This window comes from Xiphophorus couchianus, chromosome 18, assembly GCF_001444195.1.
Source record: "Xiphophorus couchianus chromosome 18, X_couchianus-1.0, whole genome shotgun sequence".
Lineage (NCBI taxonomy): Eukaryota > Metazoa > Chordata > Actinopteri > Cyprinodontiformes > Poeciliidae > Xiphophorus > Xiphophorus couchianus.
In genome coordinates, this window is record NC_040245.1 from 31,893,572 (window position 1) to 31,917,480 (window position 23,909).

General features: G+C 36.2%; 2 protein-coding genes and 1 long non-coding RNA gene across 4 annotated transcripts in view; 2 read left to right on the forward strand and 1 right to left on the reverse strand.

Annotated features, from left to right (window-relative positions):
* LOC114161582 (uncharacterized) overlaps window positions 1–23,909 on the reverse strand; it is a 104,212-nt gene that overhangs the window by 69,085 nt on the left and 11,218 nt on the right. For both annotated transcript variants that reach the window (XR_003599048.1, XR_003599049.1), the window contains 2 exons: window positions 21,506–21,661; window positions 12,121–12,209 (listed from right to left, as the gene is read on the reverse strand). This is a non-coding gene — a long non-coding RNA (uncharacterized LOC114161582). The remainder of the gene's footprint in view (window positions 1–12,120; window positions 12,210–21,505; window positions 21,662–23,909) is intronic.
* On the forward strand, window positions 980–4,981 carry LOC114161581 (interferon gamma 1-like). Its single transcript, XM_028044939.1, has 4 exons — window positions 980–1,129; window positions 2,023–2,097; window positions 3,294–3,527; window positions 4,696–4,981. Exons 1-4 carry the CDS (start codon window positions 1,004–1,006, stop codon window positions 4,795–4,797), a joined length of 537 nt encoding a protein of 178 aa, XP_027900740.1. The 5' UTR covers window positions 980–1,003; the 3' UTR covers window positions 4,798–4,981.
* Window positions 17,832–22,501, forward strand: LOC114161579 (interferon gamma 1-like). Its single transcript, XM_028044936.1, has 4 exons — window positions 17,832–18,110; window positions 18,906–18,977; window positions 20,805–21,074; window positions 21,523–22,501. The coding sequence occupies exons 1-4, from the start codon at window positions 17,979–17,981 to the stop codon at window positions 21,688–21,690; spliced, it is 642 nt and encodes a 213-aa protein (XP_027900737.1). The 5' UTR covers window positions 17,832–17,978; the 3' UTR covers window positions 21,691–22,501.

Sequence of the window (23,909 nt, forward strand, 5' to 3'; positions counted from 1 at the left end):
AAGAATAAAGGCTTTCTTTAAACATAAATCAGACACTTGATCTTGAAAATATTAAAATCTCATTTTGATCTCATATGTTTTAGGTATCTTTACATCCCTATTGTTTGTTTCTAATTAAGAATTTAGAGAAGCATTCAGCCTCTATGCTAAATCTGGAACAAACTTCCAGAAAACTGCTAAACAGCTGAAACACTGAGTTCCTTTAAATCTAGACTAAAAACCCACCTGGCTAGAGTTGCTTTTGAACCATAATAAATGAAACATTGACCAACTTATTTGATGTGAATTGACGATTTTGCTGATGGCAAAATGTAATGTTTGTTACTGGTGTTCCCAATCGTTGATTGTATGACTTTTCATATTTTGGGGTTTTTATGATGTAAAGCACATTGAGATGCCTTGTTGGTGATGTGCTACACAAATAAACTTAAAAAATAACAACTGTGCAAGAAAAAATTAAAATAAAAAAAACAACCGTGACTCAACAGTTTTGCAAAACCAGAGCGTTGTGCAACATGTTTTCAGGGGAAAACTGGAGACTTTTCATAGACTTCGAGAGAACCTGCAGATGCAAACATGTAAGATGTACACCAACGAAGTTCTGCAACCTTTCAGAAAGCATGCATGAGGTTTGAGCAACGTTTAGGGCACCACAAAGATGTTTCAATGAATTCTGGTGGTCTTTCTGCAGTAAAACCACCAGGTAATCTCCTCGCTGCGTGTTTGTGTGCGCACTCTGAGAATGGGAGCGTTGGAAACGCGACCAGGGAGTCTCCTCTGTGTGCAGATTTAGAAGCAGCGAAGCGACTTTTTGAAGAAAACTCATGTCAATGCTGCAGTTTCTGGTGCTGCTGCTGAAAGCCCACAGACCACAACCACAACATAATCAGATGTACCATGAGGCACTTGGGAATGGAGGTAGCTGTATAAGTACAGGTACAGGTCAAAGCAGAGCATCAGTCGGTCCTCTGTTCAGAGCATCTAGTGAGTTTAAAGAACCAACATGCCGTCTTGCAGCGTCTTACTGGGTCTACTGGTCTTACTGGAGGGCGTGCTGGCTTACGCTCTGCCGCTTCAGGCCGTTTCAGAAAAGCTAAAACAAAGTCACGAGTCCATCGCAACTGATCTGGTAAGTTTACTTGTTGGTGTCCCACAGGGCTCGATTTTTGACCCTTTTTCTTTCCTTTTTAAAGGTGGATGTTGATGTTATTAATTTTCAGTTAGGACGTAATTGGAAACGCAAGACAAGATGCTGAGATGGAACAAGGATTCAGAATAGATTAAAATGTTTCTTAAATTTCCAACAAGCTGAAAAATAAGCATTGCGACCAAATGATGCTTACAAACTACAATATTATCTGTTTATTTGTTAAATACAGAGAATAATATCTGTAAAGTGACTTTGAATTGAACCAACTTTGACACTTTCCCCATACCAGTCTTTTGCAGCGGTTTTCTGAATGTTATTACTCAGCTTGTGGTTTCCACCCAGTACAAATGAGGTCATGCATGTGACCATTGACTGACACTTATACTTTTAATTAATAAGCTTTCTGTAGCCTTAAAGCTACATAAAGTTATCCTACAGTGTCATGTGGTAAAGGTTGACAGGGATTTTTATCTGCAGTTTTTTTTGTTTCACAGATTTTATCAAATTGTTAGAGGAAGCACTTTGATCCCAGAGATAAGTTTACATCATGTGAAAGCGAAAACACAATCTGAACTTTTATGTATTTTCATCAGATAAGTTATCTCAATAATCTGTGACCAATCAGGGAAATTTCCTTGCTCTCACATGGCTTTATTTTCAATTTAGACTTTACTTCAAATTATTAAATATATTTCACTGTATAGTTTCAATCTTCTTGGAAAGCTAATATATTTGGTCAAACTTAGTAAAAATACAAATAGCGCATTAATTAAAGAACAAATAATCCAGATTTTTAACTTGTTTAGATGTTTGGTCTCCTGTTTGTAATGTTGGATGGAAGTGAGTGTAATTGTGCATCATGTTTGCTTTAGGGCCTGACGCAGCTGGAGATCAACAGAGACCCTCTCTTTGATTTTATCATCAGAACCATCAACACCTCCTGCCAGGTAAACAAACAACATGGTCGTCGTCGTTTCACCTCTTTGTCATTTAGACGTTTTTGGGTCTGAAATGGAGCCGTTTAATGCAGGACTCATCGTACCAAACATCTTTACCATATCTTTGTTTTATTTAACTGCAATCATTTGGGACTACGACACATAAAAAAGACTCATAGGCAGGTTAGTACATTTGTATTGAACGTTTAAAAAAACCCGTCAGGCAGCATTTTAAATATCATCTGGTCCTCGTATTGCCATATCTCTGCTGTTATGAAATGAGATTTACAATAAATCTAAGCATTACTGAAAATAAGTAGTATCAAGATTTTGACCAAATAGAAGTGGAAGAGCTGGAAGTTAAAACGGTCTGTAGCGCCGGGGTGTCCAAACGTTTGCCATGTGGGCCAAATTTCTTGACTAAAAAGTATTTGCGGGCCAAAAGAAAGATCCAAAATTTGAAAGTAATTTTTATGGTTGTGAATTACGGGGTCTTTATAGATGAAAAAAATTAATACATTTCTGCCAAAAACTCAGAAATTTTTCAGAAGGAAAATGTTCAGCATTTGAGATTTAGAAATGTTTCATATCTTCTTAGAGAAAATTTCTGATACTAACCTAAAAAAATATTTTTTTCTGTATCACATTTGCAAGTTTTTTTTTTCTCCAAGAAGGTTTTGGGTATTACTCTCAAAATGTTTTGGCAGAAAACTTTAATTTTGCATGTTTGCTGTATTAAAACAAAGACATCTAGTTTTCAGTTTCTTTTGGGTTCGATTTAATACTTTTATTTTCAGTTATAAAAACAGGATTTGGGTCACTTTCTTTCAAAATGCTTGCTACATTTAGCCAAGTTTTTGCTGACTTAGGTGCAGCAAAGTTGGCTTTTCAGTAAAAGTCTCTTGGTTAAATTTTTTTTTTTATAAAAACAAAAATTAGAAGTCTCCATCTAGTTCTATGTGACGCACTTTGGACACATTTGTATTAATGTGATTAATAACAATTTAACTGGACCCAAAACTGAGCCCTGAGGATCTCCAGCCTATGCTTATAAATGATTAAACGTTTAACAATATATATTGTAATCTTTTCAAACAATTCTGCTGTAAACATCCGTTACTTTTGGTGTTATTTTAAACAAACTTAGACAGAAAAACAAGTCTTCTCTAATTCCCAAGAACTGTCTCTTACTTCACGTCCCACAGAGAAAAGAAGACATGCAGCTGATGAACGCCACTCTGGACGTCTACCTGCAAGTCTTCTCCCATGTCCGGCATCACCACGGCAACCACCTGCTGGACAGGCTGAGCGAGCCAAAGCGGACCGAAGTAATAAAACATCTGGCCAAACTGGAGAATAAGACGAAGGAGCTGAAAAGCCGACTGATTTGTCAAAATCAAAACATAGAGAATGCGCTCAGTGAGCTGGAAAGAATCAAGGTAACGTTCATTTTCAATATTTTGGTCATATGAGAATCACAATTTTTTAAAATGAGAAGTCAAGATTTTGTCCAGAATTCTCTGAGGAAAAATTATTTAAATTAACCTTTTTTTTTTTTTTTCTTTAACTGCTGTTGATGTGTCTTCTGGTTATTTCACTATCTCATATGTTCAGTAAGAAATTGGAGTCATCTAAAGTGAACTGACCCCAATCAGTGATGCGTCCGTTCAAACATGAGCGTCTAGAAATTCACCATTTTTATTTGTGATAACTTTTCTAAACAAGACTGTGTGACCTGTCTGGATTCAGCCTTCGAAAAGCAGAAACATGACTAAATAATATATTTACAATATGTTTGTTTTTAAGATGATTTACGGACAAAATTAAAAAACTATGAACTGGTTTACTTATACAATCACTACTTTTATGAAGCGAGAACAAACTGCTTTAATTTAAACATGAAGGAGTCTTCAAGAACGTTTATGACTGTTGTAATGAAGTGTCATTTGGTAAATAATGACACTGTATGCAAAGTTGCCCTAAAAGTTGACTTGTAATCCAAGTTTTAATGAAACATTCAAGTGTAATTTTTTACCAAGTAATGCAAAATTGACACATTAGATCAACTTTTAATGCAGGCTTTAGTACAACTTTGTAGTAAAGTGTCATTACTTACCTAATAATGCAAAGTTGACACTTTAATGGACTTTTAATGCAACTTGAATTAAAAGTCTCATTACTCACAAAATAATGCATAATTGACAGTTTTAAATTACTTTCAATGCAACTTTTAGAGCCACTTTGAATCAAAAATGACAATAATTACCAAATAATTAAAAGTTGACACTTTAAATTATTTTTAATGGAACTTTCAGTGCAATTTTGCATTAAAATTGTAATTATTTACCAAATGACACTTCATGACAACAGTTGTAAACGATTATAAAGACTCCTTCATGTTATATCAGTCTTGTGCGCAGCCCTTCAAATATAGCGTTACCAAATCTACTTGATTAAATGTATCTGTAGATTAAATAGAAAATGCAGTGTTGTTTTGTTTTACACTCTTCCCTGAACCTTTCTGTAGCAGCAGAAGTTATTTATCGGTTGTAACTGATAAAATAACGTGATTTTACGTGATTAACCCGAGGGTTTCTCTGTCTGCAGGTGGATGACCCCATGGTGCAGAAAAAGGCTCTGGCTCAGTTCCTACAGATCTACCAGGCAGCTTCTGCTGTGGCAGAATCCAACGCTGCTTCTGCAAAGTAACCAGCAATTATTCACCAGTTTGACTAAAAATCGCTCTGCGAACCAACCACATCGTTCTCTCACTTTAACTTCTTATTTATAATTATTTACCTTTGTTTTTATTTTTTAAGTTATAACTTGAGTTGAGCTGCCTTTAGGCCTGTCACAATAACCAATAAATCAATTATTTACATGATAAATTAAAACAAGCTCAATAATTTCCATTCACATGATTTATCTCTGATAAAAGTCTTCATTTTGATGCTTTGGTCTCAACTATCTTCTTGTTTTGAAGGATAATTTTGAACAGAGACTTCAGTATCCATTTTATTTGTTGTTCCTTTGTTTTCTTTATGTATGTTTGATTTTTAAAATGTCTTCGGTGCTAAATGTTCATTACAATTGAAAGTTTATTGACCTTTGAGAACGTGTTCTTCTATTACTATGACATTATTACCATTATATTACTTGAAAATGGTCTCAAAACAATAATATTATCGTTCATCTTAACTTCTGGGAGAATTTATTGTCCATCAAAATTTGTTTTTGTGACGGGCCTAGCAGGTTACTTGAAGTCATTTCACATTCTAGTGACATTCACTTGACTAAGTTATATTTATTTTATGATTATCTATTAGGAGTTATTTATTTTTAATTTATTGTGTCGTTTTTCTTTCAATAAAAGCAAAGAACTTTACCCAAAATGTTGGTTTGTGACATTTTTTAAAGTTACGTTTGACACCCAGATCAATCGGTTTCCTATTAAACAGTTTGCCTTGTTGGATTTTAGGGGCTGAATGAATCGTATCAGTAAAGTTAATGTTAATCTAATCTACCCGACAGTCATTTCAGTATTTCTGAAGATGACAGAAGTCTGTTTTGTTGCTTTGTTCTGTTTTGTTCTTGAAATCTGAGTGAAAAGGAATAGTGGGAGTACAGGTCCCTGTGGTGCTCCTGTGCTGTTAGACTCACAATCCTTCATTCTCACTAACGCTGTTTTCACACCAGAAAGACTCGGTTTGACATGGGACCTAAACTGCAACATTTGTTCCATCTCCAGCTGCTGTGGTTCTCTTTCTCTCTGCTCTGAGACAAATCAACCAAACCCTCTGAGCAACCTGTTCCCCTCCTGGCCTGTGGGGGCGCTGCACCACAAACCACTGAAGGATACAACTGAAGACACTGAGCGCAACTTCACTACTTTACCAAATGGAAACAAAAATTTAGTGGCATCGAATTTTAGCGGTTGTAGATTTTTCTTTTGTCTTTGGTAATAAACCAGGAGTCATTTCTCCCGCTAGCGCTAGGCTAGTTTGTTTTGGTTGAATTTACCCAAAATGCCGAGCAATAGTCAACTTCCTGCTTTTGGAGACCGGACCGCACTTTCTGGACTAACGGACTGGAGTTGGATAAAAGCGGACTGCACAGAAGTGGTGTGAATGTACATGAAGAGTTTCTGACAAAAAAAATCAGGCTGACTTGTGTTAAATGCAGTGGAGAAATCAAAGAACACGATGCTAACGTTGCTGCTTGATTTACCCAGAAGGTAAATACAACCAAAACAAACACGCTAGGCTAGCAGGAGAAATGGCTTGTGGTCTTTTACCAAAGACAAGAGGGAAATCCTACAACCACAAAAATGCCATTCCATTTTTATTTGCATTTGGTGAAGAAAAGGAAGCAGCAAAATCATCTGATTTGGTTTAAGACAAGTTTACTTTTACCTGTTTCTTTGTTTCTTTTTTAAAATTTTAAATAAAGTCAGTCTTGTCTTGTTGAAGTGGGTGTGGTGTTCTTCTATAGAGGGAATCGGTCTCTAAAGTTTAAGAACCAATTATTTTGTGAATTATTTAAAGTGTAAACTCATTTCCAAACGTACTAATTCAACAAACTGATTTTGGTTGAGTAATAGGGCAGCAGGTCTGCAGGCATATAAAGACTAAACAGGATATAAACTTGACAGCCGGTTTCATTTTAAATCTCGGCAACTAAAAGGAAACTCTAAAGTATGTGTAGTATATAAATAAATAAATGTCTGAAAATATCAGCGGTACTAAATCCCACCTTCTGAAGGAAAACATTTATTCGGTGGAGTAAAAATATTTAAGATGAACATTAGAAAAAGTGAGTGGAATGACTCTCCTGTGACATCAGACTGACATTAACAGGTTTCCCTTCTCTTCACCAATCATGTGGAGGGATTTCCCCTCCACTGCATGATGTAATAAAACACTAAGAAGAGGACGGTAGTGGCTAACAACTGGTTAGAATATGTAACTATATAAATAAATTAAAAAAAACAATCTATTTAAACAATAATCTAAACAACAAAATTAAGGTTTCTTCAAGTTTCACCAACTCAAATTTAAGACCATTATAAATTACATTTAAGACGTGTCCCACAATACAAATGTATGAAAAACAATACGTTTGCACTTAGCCATGATGCACATAAAAAACTAGCTAGATAGCTAGCAAGAGCACATTAGCAGCTAGTTAGCAGTAGCTTCAACCGCCTTGTGTCAGAGAATGCTATGAAGACGCGACTCAAACTTTATCCTGACAGAAAAACCCAGTGAGAAAAAAAGCTACATAGAAAATACAAGATTAGGTAGTTCCGCCTTAACAAAATTTAGGACCAACTTGCATTTTTTAAAATTAATTTAAGACATTTTAAGGCTTTAATTTGAGATAAATTAATTTAAGACTTTTTAAGGTTGTGTCAACACCTTCAAAATATTAATTAGTAGACAAAAGTCACGATTCAGTATGTATTCAGGTAGCCTGGTATTCCTTTCAGTATGATCAAGAAAAATAAAAAAAATGTTGTTTTACTTCAGTGTGGAGTAACACATCTTTTTCCATTTATTTGATTCTATTATGTTCCAGAACTTAAAAAAAGAGTAAAGTCAAGTTTATTTATGTAGCACATTTCAGCAACAAGGCAGTTCAAAAACACCAATAATCAATTATGAAACGAGCAATAAACATTACATTTTGTCAAATACCATCATTAAAATCACCAAGTAAATGCACATCAAATAAACAAATCAATATTTCACTTACTTCAAATTAAAGGTAACTCTAAACAGGGAGGGTTTAGCCTTGGTTTAAAGGAGCTCTGTGTTTCAGCTGTTTTACAGTTTTCTGGGAGTCTGTTCCAGATTTGTGTTGTAGTACAGAACTGACTGGTTCTGTACTACAAAAATCATATAAACAGGAATAGAAAATGTCAATAGATGAATAGACTATATAACACATGTAACCAGTTGAAAACAGTTGATTTTTACACATTTTTGCCCATATTTAATAATAAATCAATTGTTTTAATGAAGTTTGTAGAGAGTTTGAGCTGATTGGATGCAAAAGGCAGCTGGTGTGGGACTCCAGTGCCAGTGATGTTTCCACTCAGATTGACGTTGTTTACTGTGAATAATCCAGTTAAATCAGAAATTCTGTTTAAGTTTTACTGAGTCTCCATTTAAAAAAAGTAGATTTTTAGCAGATATATCTTGCTATCCAACAGCAAGCGTGAAGGGATGCCAGGTGTGTCCTTGAGTTTGGCTAACAAACCACTTCACCTCCCCTGTTTCTGTTTCCATTCACACCTCCTATGTCCAAACGCCCGCCAGTCGGTTGGTTGGTAATTCTTAATGTCACAGTTTTGGTATGTTGACATCAGCGTTGGCGAGTCTTTAGTTAATCTGAGCTATAAGCACATTTCTTCAGGTGGGAAGGAAGAGGTCAGTTCTACAGAAGTTCTCGAAATTATGTTGGAAAATTTGCAGTAAAAATAGTCAACCGTAAACCTGGATCTTAAGAAAAAGCAAACCAGCCCACTTTATTCTAAACTATTCATGTAAAACTAAATTAATTCTGCTTCAAACTGATCATAGACGTGTATATTTTGAATTTATTTTAAAGCGCTAACAACTACAGCTTCTATAGTAACACCTTTCAAACTCTGACATAAGTTCCCCACTTCTTTTCGAATTGTGTAATGTTTTAAAAATAATGCTTCTGGTTATGTTGCATGTTGAAGTCTGGTCAGCGATTACGCCTTCACCACGTCACTTAACTCATTTCACACTCCTCTGGTTTATGGTAAAAAGACCTTTCAGCTTTTTCTGTCTTCCTGCTGTCGTCACCTTCCTACACTGAGGAGCATCTAAATGCAGCGTCAAACCACAGCCTTTGACTCAGGCCTCGTCGTACAGGGGTAGCCCTCAACGCAACTCCGGAATTTCGCTTCGTTCACACCAAGAAAAACGTCCACTCTCCAAAAGTTTAGAAAATATGATTCATCAAAATGGACGATTTGTTGGCAGGATCGTCAACAAATAAATAAAAATCATGATTTTTAAGGTATTCTGGTAACAGCATTAGATAAGCATGTAAGTAATAAAGCAAATTTTCACACAGTGATCACAAAGTGTTTTACTAGAAGAGTAAACCCAAGAAAATAGCCATAAAGAATGGAAAAAATAAACAATACAAACATGAAAGAATAAGTTTAACTAAATAAAACTCACTAAGGGTGATTTCACACCTGATAGTCTGGTAGACTCAGTTCGTTTTGGGACCAAAATTGCAACATTTGTTACATTTTCAGCTGCAATGGTTCTCTTTCTCACTGTCAAACCAACTAAACCCTTTAAACCAGTGGTCCCCAACCTTTTTAGTCGCGCGGACCGGTCAGCCCTTCGCAATTTTGCTGCGGCGGCGTTGTAAGTATCGAGTCCGGGGCGGGGGGCGAAATCCGCGAAGTAGGAACCTTTATTTTTTTACAATTATTATACAATAAAATACTCCATAATACATTGAAACCAAAGAACAAAACCTATTTACAGGCCCAAACATTTGTTTAATAAATAAAAAGCACTGTATAAACTTTTTTTTTTTACAAATAACTACTGTACTGTAAAATAATAATTTTAATATGAACTGAAAGCGGATTCCCGTGCTCGAATTGCGAGATCAGCGTCGCCCCACCGCGACCTGAGTCATTGGATTAGAAGGGGAGAAAATAAAAAATGATTATGAAAAAAAAAAAAAAAACAAAGTACAGTAGGACAAATAGTGACTCATGTGTATTTCACTGCTCTTCTGCATCCTGACTCCGCTCTGTAGCGTTTTTTTTCTTCTTCTACAGGTAGAGAAGAAGCAGAGAGACTGTTTAGCCAATCAGAATGCAGAACACAATGCACGATGCAAATCCACGAAGCAGCGAGACAGCGAAAGGTGAACCGCGAAATGCCGACAGTTCACAGTACTCCGATGTTGTTTTGTTACTCATTCTGCTGCAAGTTGGCTCAATTTTGACGCACAAGACGTAACCGGTAAAATCTGGTTTAGGATTTTCATAATAAAAGATCTGGAAGTAGTTCATTATTTCTTGCGTGGCCCGGAACCGGTCCGCGGCCCGGTGGTTGGGGACCAATGCTTTAAACAACCTGTTCCCCTCCTCACCTATGGGGGCGCTACACCAAGAATCACTGAAGTTAAACGACACAAAACCTTTGGCTAAAGTCCACAAGCTATTTGTCCCGTTAGCACGAGGTTAGCGCTTTTGTTTTGGTTGTATTTACCCAGAATGCTCTGCGCTGTAGTCCACTTACGGTTTTTGGAGTGGTTAACGTTCACACATACATTCAAACCGAACCAGAGTTCACTTCAACAGGAGGATTTCAGGCGGACCGCAGTTCGATGACGCATTCACACCTCACCAAACAAAACGGACTTTCTAGAGAAATGGACTGGAGTTGGATTAAAGTGGACTGAACATCCATCAACCCTTTACTTACAGGAATTTACTAATGGCCTCATTACTTCCTCTGTTCAGGACATAAACCACTTAGCTGCTCTTACATTCCAGCATTCATAAACAGTACTAATTCAAAAAGTTACGAGTTTATTTCAAAACTTGTCTGGGTTCTTTTTGAGAAGAATCACCCAACTCTGACAAAGGTCTACAAGAAAACAATCAGAAACCATGGCAACCAGACTATCAAATGAAGCTTGTTCCACAAATCTGCAGCAGCAGAAGCAGAAAAGTTCATCTGTATGGACCAGATTCCTGTTTGCTTAGGATTCTGGGATTCGCTTAACAAAAGCAGGAGAAGAGCAGACGCTCTGTCCAACCAAGCCGTGTTTTCATCTACATTTTTTTATGCGCAGTTTGAAATATCTACTGATTAAAAACGGTTGATGGAAACGTTAAAACTCAAAATAACCCCCTCAGTTTCACAAAAAAGATTTTAATGCTCGATTAACTTTGGTTTTGGCTTTTCCGAAAGAGTTAATACGGTAAAGATGAGATGGAAACACAATTACTGAATAAGTTCTGACGTAACAAACCTTTACCTCTCATACTTCCTGTTCATTACAGCAATGAGTAACATCAACGTCTGACAGAATCACCATTTGTGTAGCCTGGTTTATTCAATCCAAACTACTAGATGCAAACATTTTCTTTCTTTTTTGCGATGTTTTTCAAAATTCACATATTTCAATGGAAATATAGCTTGTAGAGCAGTTCTAATATTTTGATTTTGTCATTAAAATGCCTTCAAGAATCTTGTGGTATCACAGATTACATCAAGTACAGAGATTGAGATTCAGTGGATGGCCCTTTGCTTTATTAACCAACCATCCTTTATTTCTCACTTCTCTTTATTAGCAATCAGCTTTATTAGATGCATTTTCTGAAAGGAAAGATTCATTTTAGAGGAATAACAATTCTACTTTAGTTTAAATTTAAAATCAAGAACACAAGACAATTCAACTAAAAACCTGTTTTATGCTATAGACGTCATTTTTAAACATCTGAAAACTGAGAAAGCTGAATGAAAACGTTGGACTGTCGACCCATTAAAGCTCAGTGTTTAAGAGTTAATCAGATACACACATTAAACTAGAATTAGGCAAAAATATGCAGTGAGCCAGGCATTAGAAACACTGCAAGTACACAAATAAATTCCTGTATTCCTGTATTTGCAGGGATTTATTTGTTCATCAGGTTTATCTCTAAAATCTGAAAAATGTCCCAATATTTTAAATCCTAACCATCCGAATAACCTGCATTGTTCTCTAAAAGTTCTGTTAATGTTATTATTTTTTGCATTTTAAAACCTAAAGTTGACTGAATCACCATTGTAGATAAAAACAGTCAGAGGATTTTACCCTTAGTTCATCAGACGTTTTGTAAAAATAAGATGGTTCATATTCAGGATCATATTTGAGAAGAAACAGTGCATTTCCTTCAAACAGAGACAAACTTCCTTTTGTGAAACTCCAGCGTTAAGCAGGGGATACCCGTACGCTCTAACACCTGAGTGTCCTCACCTTCCTGTTTCTTTGTCTGCTTCGTCTTTTCTAGTCAATGGCAGCAGCCTCCGTCAGACAACTGACGGCTCTCGTGTTGTTCCTCAGAGCTGAATTTCATACAAAGAGGAAGAAAATAAGAAACTGAGTTAGCGGGAAAATTAGAAAACAGTATCTTCAGGTAGCTACCTGCAGCTGAGCTTCATGTAAAGTTTACTGCAAAAATTCACTTTGACACAAAAACAAAAACTTTACATTAATTAATCTAGAATTTGTTTTTTATTGCTACCAAAACAAGAATCCCTTCAATGCCGCTTCTCACCCTGAACACAGCATCGTCACACTGAAACACGGTGGTGGCAGCTTAATACTGTGGGAATCCAGAATAATAATGTTAGAAGCTCCAGAAGAATTTAGCCCGACTGAAAAAAAGCCTCAGATACGATGGATGGCTTAGATCAGGGGTGCCCAAAGTGCGGTCCGGGGGCCATTTCTGGCCCTGTGAAGGATTTTCAGTGGCCTTTTTGACTCTGAATTTTTAGCAAATCTGACCTACAAGCACAGTTAATGTGGATGGACACTTCTTCATCTTTTAGGGTAACATTTTTTACAGAACAATAACTTCTTCAAAGAAATATTAGGTGTAAAATATAGATTCTCATTTATACGTTTTTGCGTTAATCTGTGGGTTTGTCTTATAATAGACACATACCACAACAATTTACTGATTTATTTTACACAAAAATCATTTGACTTTTTTATTAAGTAGATAAAATTAAAATTGGACAACATGTTCTTTTTAAACCTTTTGAACATATAATCATATATGTGACTTTAAATTACTTTTAAAAACTTTTTTACAAAGATCTGAGAACAAACAGTATCAGAAGAGCAAAAACTAGTTTATAGGTGTAATTTTTACTTTTTTTGTGGAGTTCACTCCGAATCTGAGTGCAAAATCCCCACATCATGATACCTGCAGCACCGTACTTCACACTGTACTGCGGCATTAATCACCTACAAGTTAATTATTTATGTAAAAATAAAAAAAGACTGAAGAGGGGTTTCAGCATTTTGGTCAACTATTACCAGAAAAAAATTAAAGGATAAAAATAAAAATTGAAAGAAACTTTGTCACTTTAAGTTACAGAAAAAAGATCTGTGACTTATTTCTCAGTAAAAATATTTTAAATTCCTCCATGAATGAGAACAGAAACCAAACCTGTTATAAATGTCAGTCTATTTCCTAAAACTCCACCAACACAGGCTCAAAGTTGTTCATTTTGATAATATTTCTGCTTTTTGAGGAGCTAAAAGTTACCAATGTAGCTCAAGATGTCTGTTAAAGTTAGATAAAAAATTATACATCAAATGAAATCCACTCTGATTCTAGTTTATCTGCTGCTGTTGTGTGTTTGTGTCGCTGAGTTAACCCTTCATGCAGACGTTTAACTCTGCAGAGCATTCTAAACCGCAGGCCTACAACGTCGCATTTCACCTGCAGTCCACAGTTTGGTCTTTGTTCTGTTTGCTGGATGTGATCAGTTTACTGTGCATCCAGCCTGCAGACAGCTGCAACAATTAAAGAATTACTAACACAATTAATATAAAAATATCACAAAGAATACATTTAATTAAAAAAAACTATATTAACCTTTAATAAGGGGTCGTTACAAAGCAACTACTGCAAAATGTTTGACATACAGGAAATATGTTCAGTTATTTAATTCCATCGATCTGAAGTAAAATGTAAAAAAAATAAATAAAAGTTTTTTTCCCAACTATAAAGTGAAGTTAGTTTATAATAACTATAAATAATGCACTTCATTAATCAGGATTTAGTAGAAGAAAGTTACTGGTGAGAGAAAGTCATAAGAAGTCATGTTTTCAGGTTCCAGAAAACATCAGGATGAAGGTTCTCTGCATGCAAAACCCTCTACAAGCTGAAACATGGTGGTGGCAGCATCATGGTGTGGAAGATGATGGCGCTAAACCTTATTAAAAGGCTGCAGAAAACTTGAGGTCCCAGCAGGACAACTGCCAGTTCAGATCAAGGCAGAGTCATGTGTTAGAATGGCCTAGTCAAAGTCCAGACCAAAATCCAACTCAGAATCTGATTCAAGAATTAAAATCTGATCTCCACAGATGTTATGAATCCAATCTGACTGAACTTGTTGTAGTTCTGCAAAGAAGAGGGGCTGAATACATCTGCAGGATTTAATATGTTTATTTGCATGTAATGCAGAAACATTAATGCTAATAAATAAGTTTTGAGTCAAACATCTCGTCTCATTTACTATAAAGCTCTTTCTGTGAAGCGCCGACCCTCCTGTGGTTTAATTTCCTTCTTTCATGGTTGCAGCTGATGCATCTTGCAGAAGGTTGTTTCCCACCCAAAACACGCGCAGCAGAGATGCGATCGCAGAACTGCGTCTGTTTAACGTTCCAGGTAATTATCTCACTTCATTTGCACAGAAAGACGGGCCAGAATCAGAACCGGTTCTGCTCAGGACAGAACCTTTAGTGCCACCCACAGTCATTCTGCCTTTTCTTTCTGCTCTGCTGCTTCTCTGAAATGACCCACTGCAGCACAGAAAGGTGATATCTTCTGCAAGCTGAACGTCACAAGACGAGAGAAAATATATAAACATACGTAAAATTAAGAAAATTATGGAACCATTTAGCATTTTCCTTATAAAAATTTACTGTTTCTTACCATTTTCTTCCTCCTTTATTTTTACACAAAGCAAGGTATGAACTTGATCTACTGCAGGTGGATATCAGTAAGTTATATGGATTATTTCCCTTCATGTTGATGCAGATCTCCATTTCAAACAAGCAGTAATCAGTTTGGAGCGTGAGAGGAAACCAGAGTACCCAGAGAGGAACCATGCTAACTATGAATATAAGCACTGTGTTGAAGTTATTTCAGTAATTCAATTAAACAAGTTATTTATCACACAATATTTCTGTCATGTTCGGTGTTTTCTGTGTGTTAATTTTGAGTTTCCTGTGTCTCTGAGTCTCCGTGTTGTCCTGTTCTCCCCATGATCATTCCCAGGTGTGTCTCGTTTCTGTGATTACCCTCTGTGTATTTAATGCCACCTGTGTGTCTGCGTCCTCGTCGGGTCCCCGTCTAATGTGCGTGCTGCCTGTTGTTTGGACTGTGTTTTTTCTTTATTAAAATCAACTATTCATCCTACCTGGGTCTACAGCGTCTGCCTCACCACCCCTCACCGAACTGTTCATGACAATTTGATACACTTCAAATTATTTATTTTTTACCACACGTTTTTCTTCCACTCAACTTTCCATGGGTATCCTTGCATGCAAGATGAACAGCTATGCTCATCAGAAATCAGTTTTTCCTCATTGTGGAAGATATCAGTGATTTTCTGCTGAATTACAATCAAATGTGTCACATTTTGAATCAGTTTAACTTTTTCAATAAGCTGCGATCTGGGCAGATATTAATCGCTGGAGATGATTCTAGTAAAATTTGCTTTTTCATTTATGTCTTCACTGATAAACTGAAATATTTCACAGTTTCATACTTGGTCAAATTTAATGTTTTTGCAGTTTGACAGCTGAGATCTTAAAAAAAAAAACAAAAACAAAAAAACAAGAACCAAATATTTTCATCTTGTTTCTACTGCAAATATCTTAATAGACTTAAAACAAGACAAAACCAACTAGTAGCTTTTCAGCTGCTCTGATTAAGATTTGGGATCCTGCACAAAACAGAGGTTCTGCAAAATGCATTGTTATATTTTATGAAGCTTAATTGTGTTGTGAAATATAGAAAAATTATTATTTTCAATGTTTTTTGAGCATTAATATCTGGGGTCAGAAGTGTTCACAATACACTTCAAAACATCTACAAGTATCTGTTGTCAATACCAAAAGAAAACAGATTTTTATCCAACTTCATTACACTGCAAAAACTAATTTTACCATGTATTTGTATCAATAAGTCCTGAATATAGACAAAAGAAATACCAGTTCCACTGGCTGATTTTTACTTTTGGAAGAAAAAAAATCAACCAGTGGAAGGTGTAATTTGTATCTATACTCAACAATTATTGAATTAAAACAAGCTTCTATACCTGGCAGAAAAGTTATTTGCAAGTTAGTTTTGTATTATTTTGAATAAAAAGTGATATTTGCACTAGAAACTATATAAAATACTTAGTAAGATTTAATGTTTTGGCAGTGTAGGTGAATTTTCACTGGATTATAGTTAATATATCAGGAGCAAGACTTTCCTGCAAAAATTTTTAAAACTCTTTTCCAAATCTGACATATTTTCTTTCTGCTTTTACTTTATTATCTTTATTAACTTCATAACAAAATGTGATTAGCTATAACTTATGTATTATTGATTTTGGGTCTATGCGGTGCAAATGATGGGTAAGTTTGATTTAAGTAAAATCCTTAATATTGATGAAAATTTACTATTTTTACATGTTATTGACTTAAATCAAGCTCCTATTTCTTGCCAAAAAGTTACTTTTATGTTAGTTTTATCTTATTTCAAGTGTACTACGATATTTGCACTAGAAATTAGACCAAAGGTTTTTGCAGTGTAGGTCTTTCCTGTCTAAGCATTTGGAAGTTGTACCAAATTGTGCATCATTATTGCCGTAAACTCCAAAATAAGAAGCTTATAAATTCCAGGAGAAAATGCAGAAGTTCCAACTTCTGCATTTTCACAAAGTGGTTCCTGGTTTCCTGGAACAAAATATGTCACATTTGGAAATTAGGGGGCAGGGGGTAAAGTGCAGTAAAGTCTCGCTTCTATATGTAATAATGAAAATTTCACTTTGTTGTTGAAATTCACAGTCTACACTGTGAAAACATTAAATCTTACCAAGTATTTTGTTTAGTTTCTGATGCAAATATCTCATTATACTTGAAATATGAAAACAATAACTTACAAGTTACTTTTATGCAAGATATAGGAGCTTGTTTAAATAAATAAACCTTTACTGTAGAAAGATTTTAGTTGTGGTAAAAAAAAATATCTTGCAATAAATAACAGTAGCACTTTTTATTTATATTCAATTATTTACTTAAAATAAGCTCAAGTAGAATAAATAACTTGAGCTTTGCACTAGAACCTAGATCAGAAATACTTGAGTTTTTGCAGTGTAGGCCTTTCCAGTCTGAACATTGTGGATGTTGTACCAAATGTTGCACAATTAGTGCCATACACTCTAAAATAAAAAAATATTATGCTTCTATTATGCATTGCATCAAAAGTGACAAATAAATCCAGCCAAACAGTTTATTCAAAGTGAGATCAGCTGTTTAATTACTCCTCAGATTTCCCAGGGAAACCCTAAACGCACCAGACTGATCAGCGTTTGTAAAAGTTTCCATGGGGTTTCTGTTGGATCTAATGCTTTCCGACGCAGGCTGCAGCCTAAACCACCTCAGCGTTTTCCAGCTGCTTTTGTCTTCATATGCAGAACATCAGCATCCCTGCTCCTTTCTGATCCCCCAAAATAACCAGCTGCACCTTTACTTCCCACTAAATCCAGGGGAGATGGAGGAAACTATCAGAAACTTTATAAATTGTTTAACTTGCATGAGTGGGAGACCCCTCACCCACTTCTATGAAGTTTGGTGATTTAAAGGAAACTGCACAACCACATTTTTCACACTTAGATCACTGCTGCATCTCTGCATCACTCTCTCTCTCTCTCGCAGGCTGATATAAATAAATGCTTTCATGACAAGTCAAACAGTTTGAGCCAACTTCAGGGCGAGAGACACGACTGCCGAGTCGCTCCGACAGGGATCAAAAACGACTGGCTATTGCATCGGGATCGCTCCGGGAATCAAACCGACACTCAACAGACAGTGAGAGGAGCGGCATGATGATGAGGATGGGCGCTGTGATGAGGAAGGTGGTCTGCCTGTTGGCATGGCTGTCTGTGGGTCAGGTCAGCGGGTCGTACCTCCCTCAGGACATGAACAGAACCCTGCAGGACCTGCTGCAGCACTATGTGAGTATGAACGGCGGCGCCGCAGCCGAGCTGCTTCAGTCTGAGTGTGTGGAGGTCTTTGCTGCTTCCTGAGGCTCTCGCCACAAACTCACACACACACATGCGCAAACACGTAGACCTGTGTGGGTTAAAGGCCAACCTGCTGCTTTCATGCACCAACTCTGTGCCTCATTTCTCAAGTTTGTTTCAACAACTAATGCAACAACAAGGGTCCTGTAATCCAGCTACAGTAAAACATATAAAAAGGAATAAAATGTATTAGACTTTTCAGGATTTTTACATCTGCATTACTGGACTACAAATCTACACCGCAAAAACACAAAATTGTACTAGCGCAAACATGTTTGTATACTTGGACAAAAAGATAATACTAACTTATTATTTCACTTGCAACATGGGAAAAGTGTCTGATTTTAAGTGCAATAATCTGTTAGTGGAACTAGTACTTCATCTTTAATATTAAGGAATTATTTTCTTAAATCAAGCTCCTGTTTCTTGTTGCAAAGTTACGTTTAAGTTAGCTTTTTCCAAGTATACTAAAATACTTGCACCAAAAATATTGTTTTGTTGCTACAGAGGATGCTGTGAATATCTGCAGAAATCATGCTTAATTATTTCATGAAATATTTTTATCTTATTTTGAAAGCCAAGCAGAAAGCAAGTTTGAGATTCCCTTTCTAACAGTGAATACACCATTAAGGCCTTCTTTCGATGCTAGTCTGTTTAAGTGTGCAGGAATGTTAATTATTTCTATTATTATAAAATCAAATATTTGTGTTTTTGATCTCTTTGCAGAAAATCTCTAAATCGGATATATACGACGGAAAGCACGTGTTCCCCAAAGAAGAACTGAAAGGCAAAATGGAGGTAAATCAAACATCTAAATCAATAACAGCTACAAAAATAAACAATAAAATAGTGTAAAGTCCTTACTTTGGTTATAAATTATGTAAAGATGTCTAATCTAATGTGGGTATTGATTCATTTAATTATTCTGATTGTCATAGTTGTGTTGCACCATTGGTGTAGAGCCATTACATTTAAAGCGCTGTTAGCTTAAAGTACAACATAAACAAAGTTAGCACTGACATTAATAACTTAAGATCCTTAAGTAAGGTATTTGATTACAACACAAACAAATTATACATAATATTTAGAGAAATTAACCTTTATAGACGATCAAAGGCTAATCCAGGATTTTCTCTTTTGTTAGTATTTCAAACTGTAATTTGTAATTTACAGGTTTTAGCTTGACCCAATTTTTTTTTTAGAAAATAATCTAAATCCAGCAACACTGATAAACAGAAACTTTGTTTAAAAGATATTTACTGTTGAATAGTTACAGAAAACAGCAAAAATCATTATTTTATTAAAAAATAATCTATCACAAGGCAGAGAGTAAATATTTCTGAACTTCAGAAAAGCCAGGCTAGCATGTTGTGGTTAGCTTGTTGCTAAGCTAGCCTAACTACTTGAGCTAATATTTATATAGTGAAGCTATTTTCACACATTTATGTAAAATTTGGGATTTAAAGTGTATTTAAGTGACTAAATAGTCCCATTGTGAGTGTGTGTGTGTATTAAGGGGCTGTTGAGTATTAGAAGCTGTTTTCTTGCCGATGCTACCAAGCTAGCAGTTAGCTGGTGTTTCTGTCTGCCAAAACATTTTCAGACACTTTGAAAAACCTGAACTTTATCACACAGGAGTTTATGTTGAGGTTATTGTGGTTTTTCTTTCCTTCAAACTGGAACTTTCACTCTCCCCAAACTGTGACATAAAGTTGGCATTTTGTTAGTTTCAAGAGCCGATTGTAGATGATTTCAAATGTTAAGCTCTTTGTGGCACAAGCCGGCATTTCTCATGAAGAATGGTGCGGTTTTCATGTGAAGATGGAGATCAGTTTCAGGTTTAGATCAGTAGGGGAACAAACTACAAAACAAATCCTGAACACAAAGGGCTAGTTTTATCAGAAAATATAACTTTAGATCATTTCTTCACTATGATTTGGGTCAAATATGTGGAATTTGGCTAAATACAGCTAACAGTTTGTAACCATGAGAGCTTATTTGTCTTTTTAGAGCTGAATTTATTTAAAGAATCTGGTGAATGTGTCACAAAGGAAACCCATAAATAAAGCACAGACTATCTTGTCGCATATGTAGAGATTATTTCTGGTGTTCACTGAAGTTTTAGCACAGCTTTAGTGACCAGCTAGCGTGAACAGCCCCCAGGGGGTTTGCCATTCACTTTTTCCTTAGAGCAAAATGTTCCTAAGACCTCCTGTGACTCATTTAATGCCCCAAAAAGCAACAATTCGATCTAGTTTTTATTCAGTCTGACACTTTTTTTCCTGACCTCTGACCCTCCCGCTGCACCTGAATATGCATCTACACCAAATGAAACTGTCGCATCCAGATGAGCAAAACTGGAATGTGACATTCATGTTTAACAGGCAGTGGGTGGCATTCCCCTTCATGGCCCACACTACACTTAGTTTAACTCTTGTGTGGGAAACCACAGAGTTTTTCCACTGTGTGAAAAAACCTTTAGAACCTCAAGGCTGGTACATGCTAGTAAAGCAAGAGATCAGCAGCTTTTTTGTTGCATTTAACAGGTTCAATTAACTTATTCAGATAGTAAAAGTAAAAAATGGACAACTAAAACTCTTTTTACTAATTTTTTCATCTTTTCAGTCCCAGATGTTGTTTATGGGCGGCGTTTTGGAGGCGTATGACAAACTGTTTGGACACATGCTGAAGGGGCTGCCCACTCCAAGCCCCCTGTCAGCCACCAGTGGGGACAAAGCGGACACTTCGGGCCCCAGCACCACCGAGCCGTCGGCTGCCGGCGACACCAGGTTCAACCTGATCAAGGTTTTACAGAAGATCAGGGAGCTGAAGCGGCACAGCTATCAGGAGCAACTCAAGGTTCTCCACGGACTGCAGAAGCTCAAACACATTGAGGTACGGAAACGGTTCTTCACTTGGTTCTGCTTAAATCTGGATCTGGAGAAGCGTTTTCTAAAGTTATTTTTTGTGTTTTTACTAGCGAGTATCATGTGTGGCGTCTTAAATTGTGTGGATGCTTTGTAAATTTGAAGGACTTTCAACAATATTTGAAGTTCTCAAAGTCAAGGTTGATGTTTGGGTTCAAAAAGGTCCATTTTGGGTTTATTAAAACACCTTGTGAAGTGTTTGTGAAAGTTCTAAGAGATCTTAAAGACTTTTAAAGAAGCTTTGAGAACAATTACCTTATTTTAACCAAAATAACTGAAATAAGAGGCTAACAGTTTGAGTATTTTCAAGGTCTTAAAATACAATAAATCACCTTAATTAAGCATTTACAGACGCAGCTTATCACTGGATGAACTTGTTGATATTATTTGGAAACTGACCAGTCTTCCTTCTCCAGATGGACAACATCAAGGTGCAGGGCAAAGCATTGTGGGAGCTGCCGTGGATTTACGAGAAAGCGAACTCGCTGGCGGACAACGTCATGAGGAGGAGGCGGCGGAGGCGGCGGCAGACCAGGACAGGTCTCGCCAGGGAGCCTGAAAGACGAGCAAAAGGGCAGCAATAACAGCTACAAAAACACCAGCGAAATAAGGATGTCAGATAACAAAAACTGAAATTAAAGTGCCTATTAAGGATTTTGTAATTAGGGGATTCTTTCATACACATATATTTATTGACTAAACAACAAACTATCAGGCTAAGCTTGAAACATCTAATGTTGTAATGTTTGTTTTAAGTCGGATTTAATGGTTTTTTTTTGTTTTTTTTACTTGAAAACAAGATGCTGCAAAGATTAGGATAAATAATTTTACCTGGAAATACTTGATTTATCCACTTTAAAAACATCAGAGGGTAAAAACTGAGAAGATCAGCTAGGCGTAAAACATAACCCTGGATAGAGTGTGTTAAACTCTGATTGGACAGTGGCAGAGAGGTGGGTGGGGAGGAGACCTCTGATTGGTCAGACACTTTAAATGAAAGTAAATAGAGTCCAAACCAAATTTTATTTTCTTTCTTTCTTGAGTTTGAGTGAATTTTTTATCACCAAACTTGTTTTTACTGAAGTGCCTTGGAGAGTTGATGTTTACAGTACAAAGTACACCAAAGTTTTTCATTATGTACTGTAAAGTAATTTTACTTCTCTGGACCTTCAAGCCCAGCACTGATGTACTATTATTACAGCAGAAGTACTGCAGTTGCCAGGGATTTCATCGTTTTTGCTGACATGTTCTAGTTTTTTTGTATTTATTTTGTATTTAAGAGTTTTATTTAATAGTGAATCACGATGTTATGACTGTTGATTATTTATTGTGTATTTATTGATTGGCACAAGCTGACACTGACAGGTTAGCATGAAATAAACAGAAAGCACTTCAGTTGACCGTGTCGCCTTTATTTTCTGTGGTTCAGAATTAGAATAGTCTTGGGTTTAGTTTTAATTTGAATTCAGTTTTAATCAGGGTGTATTTATAAGTTATTAATTAAATGTTGTTGAGTTTTAGCTTAGTTTTTATTATTTGTAGTAGTAGTTTTAGTTTTTTAATACTTTTGTTAATTTTTAGGTGCAGAATTCAAAATGATTGAAGTATATTGTTATATTTATACATTGGATAATTTGCTGACAGCTGATGTAAACTGTTCAAAACGCTAATAAATAGTTTTATAAACACAAAAACTGACTTTTCATAAATAAGTTTCATAAATGTACGATGTTGTTCCAGTTAGTGGCAGTTCTTCCCTATTAATAACGTTTTTATTTATTTATTTCAGTTGAGGAAAATAAAATGTTTCCTTAATTTCAGATTTTGTCAGTTTTAGTTAACTATAATAATGATGGATTTAATCTGAGTCGCTGTTTTTGTGCAGACACCCATCAAAATAAATTTTAACATCAGATAAAGAAAACCAGAATCAATTCAACAAGATTTTATTTATTAAGAAGAAAATCTATCAAACCTGAAAAAACAAATGCTCTCCTTAAATTAACAAAATTATTTGCAAAACCTTGAGTTAAATCAGCCAGATGTGATTATTGGCAGACCTGTAGAATGAAATCAACCTGATAGGACCTGTCTGGCAGCAGGAAGTAGGCAAAAAGAGCTCAAAAAGCAGCGAAGGAACCACAGAAAGACGATGTCAGGATGGAACTGTTTGACTTTATCAGTTTCTCCTCCTCTTCTTCCCAACACTGCTTGAGTTCATTAAATTCTAACTAAGTTTAAATTTGGCCTCCATATGCAGAGATGCTTTCAAATGTCACCATAAAAGTTTCCAGTAACAGAAAAAAGTGGCTAAATATGGCGTCAGTCACTAAGTTGGCAGCAGTGCTTGTTTCGTCCTGACCACAGCCCTGCGACCCCCCTCCGCTCATCCCCACGACTGGCCACGCCCTAGTGTCTGTTAGCTCCACCCACTTTGGTGAAACTGTCATTATAATTTGTTTAGGGGTGGAGTTTTGCTTTCACAGGGGGGTTAGTTACACTTAAGGTTTGCAGACACTCCTCTGACGCTCCCACTACAGGTTATATTGATTTCACATTGATGTCTGGACTTTGACTAGGCCATTGCACCATGCTGTTTAGCCATTCTGGTGTTTCTAACAATGTCTGGACTAAGCCTCAGCTGTCAGACAGACTGCCTCACATTTAGGATGCAGAGGAGTTCATAGTTTATTTAATAACTATCTGTGGATGCAAAAAGTCCAAAGCATCAACCCTCCACCACCGTGCTTCACATTTGATAGGCTGACTGATTGCAAAATGTTGCATTTAATTAATACACATC

Coding starts and splice junctions, on each gene's coding strand:
- LOC114161579 (XM_028044936.1), top strand. CDS start 17,979: ATGATGATGAGGATGGGCGCTGTGATGAGGAAGGTGGTCTGCCTGTTG. Junction 18,978..20,804: donor AACTGAAAGGCAAAATGGAG/GTAAATCAAACA, acceptor TCATCTTTTCAG/TCCCAGATGTTGTTTATGGG. Junction 21,075..21,522: donor AGAAGCTCAAACACATTGAG/GTACGGAAACGG, acceptor TTCCTTCTCCAG/ATGGACAACATCAAGGTGCA.
- LOC114161581 (XM_028044939.1), top strand. CDS start 1,004: ATGCCGTCTTGCAGCGTCTTACTGGGTCTACTGGTCTTACTGGAGGGC. Junction 2,098..3,293: donor CCATCAACACCTCCTGCCAG/GTAAACAAACAA, acceptor CACGTCCCACAG/AGAAAAGAAGACATGCAGCT. Junction 3,528..4,695: donor GTGAGCTGGAAAGAATCAAG/GTAACGTTCATT, acceptor CTCTGTCTGCAG/GTGGATGACCCCATGGTGCA.